General features: G+C 47.8%; 5 protein-coding genes across 5 annotated transcripts; 1 reads left to right on the top strand and 4 right to left on the bottom strand.

Moving 5' to 3' along the window:
- Nucleotides 1–1,813: 1,813 nt before the first annotated feature.
- EPUS_05015 (uncharacterized protein) lies at nt 1,814–3,522 on the bottom strand (the record flags this gene model as incomplete). The annotated part of the gene is made up of 4 exons (XM_007803179.1): nt 1,814–2,073; nt 2,176–3,081; nt 3,135–3,380; nt 3,432–3,522. The coding sequence occupies 4 exons, from the start codon at nt 3,520–3,522 to the stop codon at nt 1,814–1,816; spliced, it is 1,503 nt and encodes a 500-aa protein (XP_007801370.1).
- A 1,527-nt stretch (nt 3,523–5,049) lies between these two features.
- EPUS_05014 (uncharacterized protein) lies at nt 5,050–6,593 on the bottom strand (the record flags this gene model as incomplete). The annotated part of the gene is made up of 2 exons (XM_007803178.1): nt 5,050–5,381; nt 5,453–6,593. 2 exons carry the CDS (start codon nt 6,591–6,593, stop codon nt 5,050–5,052), a joined length of 1,473 nt encoding a protein of 490 aa, XP_007801369.1.
- Nucleotides 6,594–6,785: 192 nt separating this feature from the next.
- Nucleotides 6,786–7,256, bottom strand: EPUS_05013 (uncharacterized protein; the record flags this gene model as incomplete). The annotated part of the gene is made up of 1 exon (XM_007803177.1): nt 6,786–7,256. One exon carries the CDS (start codon nt 7,254–7,256, stop codon nt 6,786–6,788), a length of 471 nt encoding a protein of 156 aa, XP_007801368.1.
- Nucleotides 7,257–8,338: 1,082 nt separating this feature from the next.
- Nucleotides 8,339–8,981, top strand: EPUS_05012 (uncharacterized protein; the record flags this gene model as incomplete). Its single annotated transcript, XM_007803176.1, has 2 exons — nt 8,339–8,692; nt 8,751–8,981. 2 exons carry the CDS (start codon nt 8,339–8,341, stop codon nt 8,979–8,981), a joined length of 585 nt encoding a protein of 194 aa, XP_007801367.1.
- A 4,871-nt stretch (nt 8,982–13,852) lies between these two features.
- Nucleotides 13,853–14,053, bottom strand: EPUS_05011 (uncharacterized protein; the record flags this gene model as incomplete). Its single annotated transcript, XM_007803175.1, has 1 exon — nt 13,853–14,053. One exon carries the CDS (start codon nt 14,051–14,053, stop codon nt 13,853–13,855), a length of 201 nt encoding a protein of 66 aa, XP_007801366.1.
- Nucleotides 14,054–14,964: the final 911 nt, after the last annotated feature.

Below are 14,964 nucleotides of genomic sequence, written 5' to 3'. Positions count from 1 at the left end.
AGGAAAATCTCAAATTTCTGGTCTCAATTGGCACAGGCAAACCTTCACTTACGGCATTTGGTAATAACTTACAAACAGTTGCCCACACACTAATAAGAATGGCTACAGATACGCAAAATACAGCAAATTTATTCTCCAGCGCACATCGACAGCTCGGATTAAATGGTCAATACTATCGTTTTAACGTAGACCAAGGTCTAGAGGGTATAGGGCTGGAGGATGCCGCAAAAGCTGCTACAGTTATGGCAGCGACTAGACATTACCTGGAATCTACGGAGTTGGAGATACAGATGCAAAATTGTGGAAAAAGATTAAAGCGAAGAGGACCTAGAGCTCGAAATGCCTCCAGTCCAGGCGCAAGTCCACCTCGCAATCAGAACAATCGGGCACGCCCAGCACTCCGACCCATTTGTCGTGTCTCATGATGCGATCTGGATGATTGGTAGAACTCTTATTCAACCTGTTCTATTTTGCGGATTAAGACCATTGAAGGCATGTGGTATGAAATGGTCTAGGCGTCAAGAGATCACATGAACTACATAGTATCTAAAGCAAGTCAAATATCTCATTTTTCTGGCACGATACTAATGCTGTAGAAATCGCCTTATGAGGTGTCAACCTCTCTTGCAACCAATACTAAGCCCACCTGATGCCCAAAGATGTGGGAAAGGGGGTGGCTAGGTAACTCTTACCTGCCCGACTGGTGTTGGCGACAACTGGATTGGCCCCTTTTGTGCATCGTCTAGGGTAGCATCTCCCAGATTCTCATGATGGACGACGTCATCAATGATATGACAGACATCATACGCCGCTGCAGGAGAATGGAGGCAATAACGTGCTTGGCCGCAAACGACGTGTTCACCAATTTGCTTAATCCTCGACCATGTGCTGACTGCTGTGGCGGGAAGGGCGTCGTCGTCGGAGGAGGAATCCGAACCGAACTCGAATAGCTTGGCAGATGTTTGAGGAGGATCTCATTAGCATCGTGTGTGACCCTCTGCGAAGTGCGTAGAGAGCGGGTTGTGTTATTTATCTACTAAGGGGCAGCTTGCGTAAATACACGTACAAGTGGGCTGTACGGTACAGCGAAATTAGCAAAGAAATTGCAATAGAAAATGACCAAACAAAAGCAGACAGAACGTAGGGATTACGCGTAGAAAACTGGCCAATAGATGCTCACACGATCTAACAATTGTCCAGATCAACCCCATTGCCATCTTGAAAGGTTCAATAGCGTTCTGACGAAGTACAGGCACGACTAATTACCTTGTTCTGTCAAGATGTCTGGTCCGGATACAAAGCCTTGAAACGCAGGGAAACGAAAACGTAAGCCTGACGACACCCAAGATGCTCGTCCTCTGCGCCCTGTATACCGCCCTCCATGGAGCATTGCAAGAACTGTCTGTCAATTTTTCAAGGAGCAAAATCAGTGCTCACAGGACAGCGTGCTCTTGCAGTAAGTGTGGCATCCTAATCTGCTGCAAATCGCGCTGTTGGGACTTACATTTGACGAATCCATTGTAGGATTGTGTGTTGCATTTCTGAATGTACACTAATTAATTAAGGTTCGAATGATCGATGTCCATTGGCTGATTCTCCGTTGAAGTTCTCTTGGCACGCGGGTGCACTGGCTAATAAAAACCTGGCGACAATTTACACCAGTTTGAAGGACAAGCGCGTAATTTCGAAGGGAAGTCATGACGCACGGTAATCTCGACCCCTGCTATTACGACATGTAGTACAAAAGTTATCTTTTGTTCAGAAACGCGAAGGACAGACTTCCAATAATAAAGGACATTATAGCTAATATATGTCAGAAATCAACATCTCTTGCTCGATGGAGCTCGGTTTCCAGTAAGGAAGCGTCTGGAAAGGATGAACTTGGGGGGATAAACGTACCAAGTACCATATTCATATAGTAATATCCTACAGTCCGTGTAAGAGAGCCTGATATAACGGGCCCCATAAGCATCCCCAGATTCCAAGTAAAATTGGTCAGTGAATAAGCGGAAGACATCTTGCCATTGGGCCCGAAACGATTAGGCTGTTCTCGTTGAACATCTTTCATAAGGTCTACATCGGGGAGATACCGTGTTAGTCACGAGGCATGAGAATATCTCGCCTCCGTGACTTCAAAGGGGGGGTAACACGAGGGATAATGAATTCAGGACTTACTTGTAATCTCCATAATCCCAGAGCCGTTGACAAAAGTACGTGCGATTCCAATACCAGTGAGAGCTACCATCGTGATAGTCTGGGCTTTGTTCTCGATACTTGCAAAGAACAGCGACCCATTCGCTGCTGCACCCAAGAGCCAAAGAGAGAACGCCATGGCAAGGCACCCAAAGCCGGTTGGGATTTTCGTCCCAACTCTGTCCTTCAGCATTCCGAGGGAGGGGGCCAATAACAGGGAGGGCATCTGCAAAATCAAGAACATCAAGCTGACTCCAGCAGTGTCCCAACCAAATGTCCTGGTGGCATGCAGAGGTAGGGTGGTATCCAAACTGAGCAGAATAACTGCCATTGTCCATTGACAGGCTAGGGCAGTGAGCGCGCGAGGATTCGTCAGGATAAATGTGTAAAAGTTCTCGGATGGTGTTGTAAGTTCCGGAACTGAAATTGGCTTGAAATTTGTGGCCATGTCTGATTGTGGTTTGCTGTAATTTTCATCCTCATTCTCGGAGGATGGAACATGAAGGAGCGCAGTTTGCTCGTTGACCTCATTCGGATCATTCGCTTGCACTGCCTCGATATCGTTTGGGACTTCGACACTTAATGTATTCTTTTTGTCGTACACTTCTCGGCTTTGTTTGTTCTCAATCATGACAACTCGCATGATCATATCAACAACAAGCACGGAGATAGCAACCATCCAGGTAATCCAATAGCCAACTAATGGCAACAGCATACCGGAGGTTATCGGACCGAAAAGAAGTCCTGACGCAAAGAACGATGAAATCGTGCCCAGAGTCTTTCCTGTATTTTCCTGTCCCACGGTATCGGCGAGGGTAGCAAGCCCTACGATCCATGCTGCATTCCCGCCGATCGCTTGAATTCCGCGCCCGACTAGTAGTATTGGCACTAAAAGAGCAATTAGCAAGTTCATCTGACTAAAGGCCAGAAAAATAGTGTACCAGACGGTGATATCATGGTTACAATTGTCCCAATCATCTCTGCGCCTAGTGACATAAGTAGAGAGCTCTTCCGATTTGGCATTTTATCGGCCAAATGGCCGACCAGCGGACCAGTTACCATGGAAACGAAGGGAGGGACAGAAAGCACCAGAGCAGTGGCGGCTTGTGTCTCCGACTTGCCAACATGAAGCCGATCCTCAAGCATAGCAGGAAGGATAGGAGCAATGTAGCTGTAAAGAAAATTCTCTGAGTATCTGTTAAAACCTTCCTCTATCTATATAGAGGAAGTTACATTACCTGAAAAGAGCGCAATGGCAATGCAAGAGATAATGAACCATCTTGACGAGCGCCATTGGTATCCCAGAGAAAGTCTGTTGTCAAGTGCCATCTTGTGTGGTTGGGCGTGATGCAATGAAGAGTAAAAGGGCCATGGATCACGGTAAAAAGATTTCTGTGATAGCTAACTCCTGACCTTGGCGCCTTTCCATATCTACTCTGACTAAATAACTGTGAAGCAGGTAGAAGAAATGGCTCTGTTCGTTCAAAAAAGGTGCGCAGGGCGCAGAAATAAGTACAAATTTGCTGTACGGCAGAGCGAAATTAGCCGCAAAATTGCAGCAGAAATTGACCAATCAAAAGCAAGAAGAACACATGGATAACACGTACAAAACACGGCCAATGAGCACTCCTGCTGTTTAACCACATCCCCCCCCCAAGTGGCAGGGTGAGTTTGTGCCGAATTAAGCCTGTATGAAGCTCACAATACTGCTAGAATTAGCATAAAAAGGCATGGTGTGGTGTTTGATCCTCCTCCTCTGAAGTATAGCGTAGGCTGCAGATTCTCCTTCTTCTCCTTCTGTGGCGGCCCTTTCGGTCGCTTCTTTGTTAGGATGTGACCTTAGCCCGGTACCGAGGGAGACCTTGGTACGGATCGGAACCGATCTAGTAACTCCTGATCCTAGTACTTACTGATCTTAGCAATTGCAGATCAGAGACCGAGAGAGTCTCTCGGCTTATAGATATAAGCTGACCCTTAAGAAAGCTTAGAGGGCTAGCGTTCTATCTTATGTTGAATAGAAGGCTGCCATTATGCACTTGCTTATACTGCTCTTTATATATGATATCATCTATCTAATGTGGGCCCATCGCCAGGCTCGTGTAATTGGTTGTTGCGATAATAAGCTTAAAAATACGGCCTGAAGAATCAGCGTTGCAATTGGTCAATGTTTCTCCCTTTCTGCCTTCTTGAGATTAGTCGGCAAATAAGCAGTACTTTAGGGCGCCAAGGCTGCAGAACTTTTGCTAAGGCGTACCCCATCAAAAATCAGAATGCACATATAGATGCGCACACAGAATGCGCAGAAAGAGGAGCACAGAATTCGCATATAGAATACGTAGAAAAAAGCGCACAGAATTCGGCTGTACGGCACAGTGAAATTGGCCGCGGAATTGCAGCAGAAATTAATCAATCAAAAGCAAGAAAAATGCAGGGATAACGCCCAGAAAGGCTGCCAATGAGCACTCCTGCCGTTCAACACTAACTAACTAACTAACTACTATCGTGGCAGTCGTGCCAGCCCTGCCATGCAGGCGCATAACAGTTCTCATTAACATCACAAGTTCTATCTATCTTTTAAATGGTATAGACATGTCAATACGTTCTCTTATAATAGTTACCTGTTACGACATCATACTAATTATCTTATCTTATCTAGAATGAACTCATGTGGCTAAAGAAGCGTGATAAGCGTGCGATTCTAATATAGAATTGTTAGGAGTCAAGCCCTACCACCAACTATCTCAACAAGAACACTTGGCCGGTGTACAGCGCCTGAGGAGAACTCGTAGGAGGATGGGGTCGGGCAGGTTTGAGTGGTCATCAAGCGAAACGTATCTTCTGAGCTTGCATACCTCTTTAATCATGTTGAGAAGACGAAATCTGCAATTCAAATGGACCATCTTCTATGGCGGCTCCTTCTGAACATATTTGAATTCCTCTCTGACTGACGATTCTCCTCTCGGTTTTATCAAAGCAGTAGCGGCGCTGGTTGAACTTGTCTAACCTCTTTGCCGCCTCCCTCGTCTTTCCCTTGAAGCTTGGGTTCTGTACAAGCGGTTCAACCATGGTATTCACATCACTATTGTGCAAAATGCCAGCCATGCTGAGTAAGCCGACCGGCTCTTCGTAAAGCATTGATTCTTGGCGTGCGTAGGAGAAGAGAGACATGTTCAAGACAGCAATCGTGACTAGTACACCCAAGATAAAATAGGCCACAGGTGATCGACGACCACCCGGGTCTCCTTCACGGAGTGCCTACCGATGCCGTTTAATGGGGAGCTTGTTGGCTTGAAGAGGACCGTGCTGGCGAAGACTGCAAATGTGGTGGTGAAGAGCGTCTCCGCTGCGTCTATTATGGTCTCCGGAAGTAGAGGCGAGGCTAGATTCTTCTTGCTAGCAATTTTGTAGACATATAGCCCGAATTCATTGCTTTTAACATTGGTCATTGGATCGACGCAGGAAGGGGCTTGAATTTCTGTCTCAAAGAATCTCCATAGAGCGTCCGGCCTGATTTGCGACGACGTGTTCGACGTGTGGGGAGAGAAAGTCCTTACTGAAGGCGGTATGGAGCCGGTTGTCGCGACCAATGTGCCTGGAGTGATCCGGTATGAAGGCGCGCATGAGATAAGGCTGAAATTTGTAACGCTGGCGGATGCGTCCGTGTAGTGTGCCGTTAAGATGCTGAAGCGACTCCATCCTGCATCAGCAGAACATGACGTAGTTGGCCAGACCCTTAGCATAGTTACTGGATGATCAGTTGAGAGCCCTAGGTTGATGAAATGTGAGATTTGGCAACCACGATCGTCTGCATTTATTCCGATTGACAACGCTGGGATTCCGGTCTCGTTGGGTGTAAGAATGGTTTTCCGATACTGTGACTCAGGTATGTATCTGCAGTCACTATGTGCCGAATATGCCGTCGTTTCTAGCGTTACGATGCCGTCCCCAACCTCCTCTTGGGGAACGAATTTCGCAAATGCATATTCCCCATCCGTCCACGGCGGGCGACTCGCGTCCTGGATCCGCATTGCAGCAGCAGAATCCAGAGGTAGACGCAAATCAGGGAGGTTAGGTAGCTCCCCCATGAGGTTCGAGTTGAAGGATGTTTCGAAAGACAATGGGAAGGTAGTGTTGGACGCGTATTCAGCAGTTGTGAAAAGGAAGGACGTTAGTGGTACGGTGAGAATAGCCAGAACCACGGACATGAACATGCAAGCAGCCAGTAGGAAGTGTTTGTTCCGGATTGCTGCCCACCAGCTGTAAATGAAAGGCTCGGACCTGTAGTCTAGCATAATCGTGGACCGCGGAGGCCCTCCAGTGCTTGTGTTCAGGTCAATGTACGGTTGTCTTTCGGCAAAGGCGGTAATTGCTGTTTCCCATACTGTCCTGTATAAAGTCATAATGAAGGTGGGAAACGCCGTATGTAAGATTCCTTGCGTCCAAATAGCCTTCTCCAACGCTGGTCTGCGGGCTAAAAATGCTGGAGGATTTCCCTGCCGGACAAATCCGGAGTTTTTCCTTGACACAACTTCAAGGACAGCAACAATGCTAATGAGTGACAAGACGATGAATAACAGGAAGGATAGCCACGGTCATTTAATCTTCCAGGACTTCCACTCTTTCCTGGTATTTTGACCTGGTGGTGGGTTTTGGGCTGGCTTGACCGCCGTAGCTTGTGGACCTGATTGAGTCCCACTACGTTGAGATACTGTTCCTTGTGACGCCGCAGATTGAGTTGCTGCTGATTGATTCCCACTAAGTTGAGACAATGTTCCTTGAGTTGCCGCAGACTGAGTTGCTGCTGATTGGTCCACACTACGTTGTGATACCGTGCCTTGAGTCGCCGCAGACTGAGTTGCTGCTTGTTGAGCAACCGGCTCAGTGCTTCTCGGCTCATTAGACGAGATCCCAGCAGACGGTGTTGATTGCTGTCTCGCGGACTGAGTTGCTGCTTGTTGAGCAGCCAGCTCAATGCTTCCCGGCTCATTAGACGAGGGCTCAACAGACTCTGTTGATTGATGTCTCGCAGACTGAGTTGACTCGTCGCTGTGATTGCCGGCCATTTTTACTGTTGACCGTACGCGGATAGATGGAACAGGTCGAGGAGAGCGTATTTCTGAGGCCAGCACCAGCATCTATGTACATATCGGCAGGCTCTCGAACCTGAGGCTGAATGATGGCTGAGCCGTTTTACTTCGCGGCATTCGACCGTCTCGACAAGGCTTTTATCGACTGATATCAACTTTGTGTTTCTGGTCTTTGTGATAATGGATCAGCCAGCCTTACTGCCTCAGGTTGACCCTTCGTCGGAGGATGGGAAACGAGTCTTTTTGGCGAAAGCCCAAGCGAGGGGAAAGTGATGAGCAAGGCACTAGCTGCTAGTCACAACGCCATTGGTATGTCTTTCCGTTTTTGGCTGTTGACTATTCCATTTCTGACATGGGTAAAACGAGTAGATCAGCCACGTCGGTCAACTCAGCCTCAGCAAATCAATCAGGGCTGACACGGAGCTCACCTAAGAATTACTGCGTAGTAGTGCGAGTTTGGCAAGCGCTTGGCATCCGTTGATTATCTTCCTTTCATCTCTCGCAACTTCTCCCAGCTCATTACTCAATCCTATCAATCAATTCACGTATACCATTGCAAAGGTCGTGAACACTGCCCCCTCTCATTTTCCTGTTCAGTGATCGACACGCCATCATTAATACACTGTCCCCTCTCCCTTCGTTACCAAGTGATCGATAACGAGCCAGAATCAAAACTCTCACAATGACTTCTTGGGTTTTTCTTTTGCTCCTTGCTATTACCTGCAATATCAAGGCAGGATTCGTCCCCCCGGCAGAGCTTTGTCTCCCTAGTGCCCATCTGAAGGAGCTTTCTGGATGCATATCAATGACCAATAAAGAAGATGAATGTGGCAGAAAGAGTTCAGACGACGAGAAGCTCGATTGCTATTGTACGCAGGAGATGCTCACTTCGTTTTATAAGTAAATTGCGTTCTCTCTTCAGTTCAGCCTTACCTCGCTCCAATGCTTTGCAGACACCTCGATGATAGCCAAGACATCATCCGTTGTGCGAAGATAAAGAATGGCTGACCTCTGTCCACATCTGTGAAAGCGATGTACGGCGATGCCTTGAAACCCACATGTTCGACCCTCAATTCGATAACAAGATTCGGCAATGGCACTCGGTTTGCGACAAACGCATCAGCTCTTCCATGACCACACCTCATGTATCAACAATCACTGCGACGTACGATTTTGGAGCCTGCAATCGGTTGCAATTAAGCTGTATCAGCGCCGATTATGAGACGAACAAGTGCTCTAACGAATACATGCCCACAGCCAGCCTGTCTTACATCTCATGCATATGTCAACCGCCGGTGTACTCGCTCTTCTCTGAATGTCAGTACAACGGGAACATATCGTGCAAGCGGACGACTGCTGCTGAATCAAATATAATGGGGTACTCTGTTTGCTCGTACTTTTGGTCCGGCTCGGTATGTTAGCAACGTCAAGGGAGACATCATTGAGATTCAGCTGACGCATCACCCATAGCAAACACTGTCCTCTATCGATCTCACTTCTTTCTTGGGCATTACTGGCACCTCGACAAACACGGCGTCTGATGCAGAATTGTCACAAACCGTGATGGATATAGCTCGAGTGAATGGCGCTTCATTTATCACCAGAATCAAACCAGCCCCTTCTAGTACAGCCATGATCGCAGTGCAAACGGCAAATAACCAGGCCGGGGTGGGTGTTTTGCCCAACGAGGATTTGAAATGAATGATGAGCTCGCGGACACGATAAGATGATCTAGGGTTAGGTTACCTTGTTGGTTTCCAGGTTTTTACCTGTCCTGCTGCTAATCTGGAGAAGAAAATTTAGATGGTGGAGGTTGAATGGTCCGTCTATTCTAATTTGCTTTCAATCAATTGGGATCAGCGCGACATATTGCAGTATTTCTTCCTCGTGGGTGAAGAGTCCTGAGTAGCAACAAAGCTCAATTGTTCTGAGGTAGAATCTTTTAGCCCCATCTGTGCGAGAGGTCGAAATTATATCTTCGCACATCCCTACCCGAGGTGAAAGCATAATCTAGAAACTTCAATCAAATGGGCACTCCCACACCCAGCATCCTGTGTTTGTGCAAATCGCTTTTCAGCAGATATGTGGTTACATAGAGACAGTGAGACTGGGTCCTATGCCGTTGCTTCCATTTAACAGGGAAAGACCAAGCTGTTCTGCCGGCTTCCAGGTAAGAAAGTGTGAAACAAAGAGTCTTTCCCGATATGAAAGCGACACAGACTCCATGAAGCAGGTATATTTGTTGCCCAGCATTGTGGTGTTGCAAAAGCTGAAGGCACAGTGCCTTCGGAACTGAGCTGTAGGATAATTTGAAGGCTGACAGACTGTTTCAAAGACGGCTGATCATTCTGACTTCGCATCCTCGAGTTTATTCTTTCGTTCTCCGGGGTCTCGGCGATCATACTTCTCTTTCCATTCTCAGCCTTTCCTTCGGTCCCGATCCGAAGAAATAGCCAGGCAACTCTCCATCTGTTCGAACGAAGATTCGTGGGGAATGCGAGACCAAGCCAAAGAGGGAGGTAGAGGACCAATGCGGGTCATCGAGAACGAGCAGTGATAGCAGCTTGAAGGAGAAGTAAAGTTCAAGCTGTATTAATACAAGGAATACGAGACAAGAGGTAGATGTAACAACTACACAGAGAGGGTCAAGATCATAGATAAAGATGAAAGGTCAGACAGTGAACAGGCGGGACATCAGGGTGCCCCGGCAACGATCCTGCACCGCCCGAGGCCCTCGAGCTCGGAAGGTGAGCCATGATGGTCTATAAGTTAGCCAAGGGCCAGATCGGGCTCCCAGCGGATTTACAATGGAAAGGCCTAAGTGAACGCTAGTCCGAAAGTAGAGAGATGGGGTTAGTGACGTCCTCTTGCTTACATAATGGACAAGTTCAACGCGTCCCCCATAACTTACGATAAAAAACCACCAATTTTGGCTTAAAAACTACGACTTCAGAACATGGCGCCACTTTCCATCTCTCAGGCTCTTCTCTACACGCTCTATTAGAAGGAGGCAGTTCAATACATTCCCACGTATCGTGGTTAGTCAGCACTCGGCATGGCAGTCCACTCCTACTTTTGCTCCATAAGCAGGTAGGTAGGCTGAGTAGACGAAAGAGATGCATCCGTGACGCGGCCGGGCTTGAAATTTCTATCCTCGGTGAAAGTTAGCTCCTCAGAGAGCCGGACAAGGGATGCTAGTTTCCAAGGGGCCAAAAGCCCTAGAGATACTCGACACCTCAACTCAACTTCACCGTCACGCCACTCATCGGAAAGCCAAAAGCTCACCTCAATAGTGTGTGCTACTTCGGAACAAGCTCACGTCACATTACGTCGTAGGAAAGTGACACTTCATCCCCAGAAACTTGCACGATCCATGTATCCAACTTCTTGAAGCCATTGGCCATATATAGAGGAGCTCCCATAATACTGGCCTCGACGCCATGGAATAAGAAATGCCTGTCCGCCTCGCTGATACCCCATTAGACAATCCTCGTGCCACTCCTCAACGACGGAATTCTCGGTCCTTCAAAAGGAGCTCCATTGGTCACCAGTAGGGCGCGTCTGAAAACTACTTATCCTTGACCTGGTCAGTCGCAATAGCAAGAGCATCCACACGTGCTGGACCGCCGTCGCGTCTCTGGTTCTTGCGGTTTATTGACCATCCAACCATCCTCGCAGCTATGCCTGGCGGGTTCTTGGCGGCGGATCATGAGGCAAAGACAGAAAACGAGCATTTGCCAACGACAGGGGACAGAAAGCATACGTATGTAGTGTGAAGGAAGGAACGAATGGCGTTCATCCAAGTGTTCTTTGCCGCAAGTCTCTGCCTTGCAGCCTTGTTGCATCCAAATCACTCCCAGACACTATATGAGATGATGATGGCGGCCGGCCCCAGGACATTTCTCCGGACCTTGCTGTCATTCTGACCATCAATCTCAATCACAAGAACCGTTGGCTTTTGGTCCTAAAAATATCTTTCCAACTTCAACTGCCACCAGAAGAAAATGTCCTCAGGGTACGCTTTGCGCTTAGTCGTAGGTTGGATCGTCTATCAGCGACGTGGTCGTGATCTTGGTCAGACGATGCAAATTACGGGTCATTGCCAGGCGCAGACGCATCATGATTTGAAGATGGAATGGTACTGGGTTTTTGTATGAGCAATTACGGTGTGAGTTGGGGTAATCTGTAGGATCTTTTGGTCCCTGGTACTCTGGCAAAAGCCACCAGGTTTGTACAAGAAACATGTCTGGACCTATTTTGCAGCGGTTAGGATCACTCAATAGACGCACAAACCTTGTAACGCGTCTAGTGCCTCTCAGCACCGATGGAGGACCAACCCTTTTCAGTCGGTTCTCACTGTTCGCCCAAACGGATACAGCAGACTCATGCTGCGCAAAAAGTGTTAAATGGCTCTCTGCTCAGCGACTTCAGCCGAGAAAGTCCACTAGCGTAACTATATTAGCGGAGTAGCGCTGCCATGCAGCCTCTTACAGTCCGAGATCAATCGCTGCTCGTCCAGACTCTGTTTCGTCCACCTCTGCCGAGCATTGATCACAAGGGACATTCCGGAGACTTAGGGCAAAAACAATACTGAGCCTAAAACTACGCAACTCAGGCCTGCACTTATAGATAGAAGAAATTGTGTGGAACGTTCAGCTTTCCACTCATCAAAAGTCTTGTTCAGAGCCGAAATGAACATCACAAATTACGCTCCCTTATGGCGGAGGGAATATTGCGGCCATAGTCCAGACTCTATAGGCTTTTCGAAGTCAACTTTCTAAGTGTCAAATATTGATCTCTAGCATGCGATTGTTTTGCATACGAACCGAACGTGTGCCACATACTGGCCATGAATCAACAACTTTATAGTGCAGAGGAGGTAGCAATCACAGTATCTGCAGAAATCGCCACGATGAGCTCAAAAATTGCATATGAGATTGCTCGATCTGATTTCGACAGTCAGATTGTGGTAACCGAACGATCATCTCGGAAAAGAAAGGCGGTCTACCTAGCTTTCTAGTACCGAGGAGTAGTCCACTATCAGACAGTTCTGCGTCACACCAAGCGAGATACATAAAACAACAATAGGTGGTGCGAAGCAAGCGCCTGCAGGCGCTAGACACCGTGGATTAAAATTAGCCAGAAAACGTGGAACCTCTCCCACTGACCACTTCTGTTGCCATACTCAAAACAAGTGCAAATGCGACTGTGGTAGACGTAACGAGGAGCCATTTGGATCGCTTAAAATGGGAGAAGAGCCAGCTTGAGCGGATAGAACCAAGCGACATCCCAAAGAATTGATAGGTGAAGAGCCAGATAGACAATATGGCTGCTAGGCTTGGAGAAACTTCATCATGTAAAGAAAATAAATGTCAAGCTGAGTTCCTTAGCAAAAAATTCCAGGCTATGTCTTGGTAGTGAAAATACCTCGTTTCCTGCAAAGATGATAAGCGCGGTGCACGAAAGAACCTTCAAGAGCTGCGAGGAGCCAAAATGCTGCAATGGTAGAAGTGGAGACTTGACCCTGAATACTCCCAAATATGTAAAGCATACAAATGACAGAGGCCTTGAGTAGAAGAGTAGAATTTCGGTAGGATGCTTCCACGCAACCAGATTGCCACCAAGGTTAAGGGCCACCAGAGGAGTGATGACAGCGGTTGGGGAAAGGATGCTCCCAGCCAAGCCGAAATTTTCACCGCTAAACAGCCCAAACGTGATGGTTAGCCGAGATGAATCTTCCAGCTTACATCTACTTACTAACCATGTAGGGTTGAGAAAAGTGCTGCAGCGGCTACCGCTGCCACAATAGACTCGATCAGGAAAGGTGTATAACAGTGCGTCAATCATAGTCGGCGTATTGAAGAGAAAGCCATATATATGCCACGACGTGGCTGCCACCAATGATGACCTCAAGCTCTCCCGAGCATAGAGCCACAACTTTGCACAATTACCAACACGCTCATCCATAATGGCGGCCTTGCCAAGGGGACCACGTCTATGAGCAAGGGGGCAGAATATGACGGGCGAAGTAAATCAGAGCATACCGGTCAGCACTACGACGGGTAGAGGAAACACCCCTGATGCACTCATGCGAAAGACGATTCGAGCCAATGCAAGCTGCCATAGGGTTGGACTGGCCCAGCTATCAAAATGAGCGGTCCGTTAGCTAGGCCACCATAACTAACAATATCATCAAAGATTTTGTTTACCACAGCAAGAGACCAATGGCCAAAACGATCGAGGCTGTAATCAATGGACGTGTGGTGCCATATAGCTTCCCAAAGTAGCCGTACTAAGGCCCGATCAGCAAACGGACATGCTACCCAGCCATCTCTTCTCTTGGCTCACCAGCGGCTGACAAGCTGCGTCACTAATAGAACCAGCAAGGGGAATCCAGACGCCATTCGCAAGTTGGTGCAGATCGGGAACTGTCATGAAGTCAGTGACCATATTGAGGATTAATGGCACATCGGAACGTTACCAGTTTGCTGGTTGTAATTTGCCATGTAATATGAGACATCGAAAGCAACAACGAAAGCCCTGCCGATTTTGTGAGCTTACCAAATCGTGGGTCATGCGTCGGATGAGTCGTATACCTGCCCTAGACTGATCCCGGGAATAGAAATCAAGTCACGCTTTGAAGCATTCTCCTGTTGATGATCAACAACAGCATCTCGCAAATGCATCTCGTGGCCCCGTTCATTGGTCGCCTGATCCGCCAGTAAGGGCGATGTCTCTGTCCAGCCAGACTGGTTCTCCCTGCCGCTCACCATGTTGGTTCAAGAGATGGACAGGGACAACCTAAAAACACTCATCAGATACGAACCAAGGTGTCAAGTCAAAAAAGTGGTGTATATCGAAGAGACGCCCTGCAACCTAAATGAATCACCGCTTGCGGAGAGGTGAGGCTGACGCTAAAGGACAGCTTTGAACACGACTTCGGTTGACGTACGAGGATGGCCCGGTCTCAAGATTGGCAACGATGCGGTCCCAACCCATGGGCCCTGCGTGCGCCTGCTAGTTTATCGAGAAGTAGAACCGAAACTTTTCGACACGAGCACGTTGAGCTTTGAGGATAAGTCGACTGCTTTCCCGACCAAGTAGTTCACGACATGACGGAGGTACTGAGCACAGAACATGATCATCCTAAGACAAAAATTCTCAGGGTTCAAGCGCCGACACAGGTAGCAGCATTGATCAGAACCGCATGCTTAGCGTCGGTGAAGATCCAATGATATCTCGCCTGTAGACTTGAAGGGTACAGCTCCGAGGTCCGTATTTCCCAGATACAGAGTTACTTCAATTTCTAATGACGACGTAACCATCCTGACACTGTTTCCGGGTCTCTCTGGTTTTTGGTCGTGGCATACACAAGGAACGGATTTTGATCAAATAACCAACAAGAAGAATGAGGAGGGGACGGAAGAGGTAAGTCTTCTAGTGGGCTTGAGAGCGATATGAGAGATTGGTGGAGTAGGTAGCGCGATGCGATACGAAGCGATGTGTAGATGTGGGGAGAAATAAGTGATGGTTCGGAATGTTTGGGGAATGGATGAGATATATTATTCTTTTGACGTATGGAGGAAGAAGGAGAGCAGTGTGGCTGAAAAGGGTAAGTTAGTAACTATTTGGCGAGCCAGGTGGGAAGGACATTTGTTGTGGCCATTTTTGTTCATCAATGGTA

This window comes from Endocarpon pusillum, assembly GCF_000464535.1.
Source record: "Endocarpon pusillum Z07020 unplaced genomic scaffold scaffold2052, whole genome shotgun sequence".
NCBI lineage: Eukaryota > Fungi > Ascomycota > Eurotiomycetes > Verrucariales > Verrucariaceae > Endocarpon > Endocarpon pusillum.
This window is presented reverse-complemented; position numbering and strand designations above follow the sequence as displayed.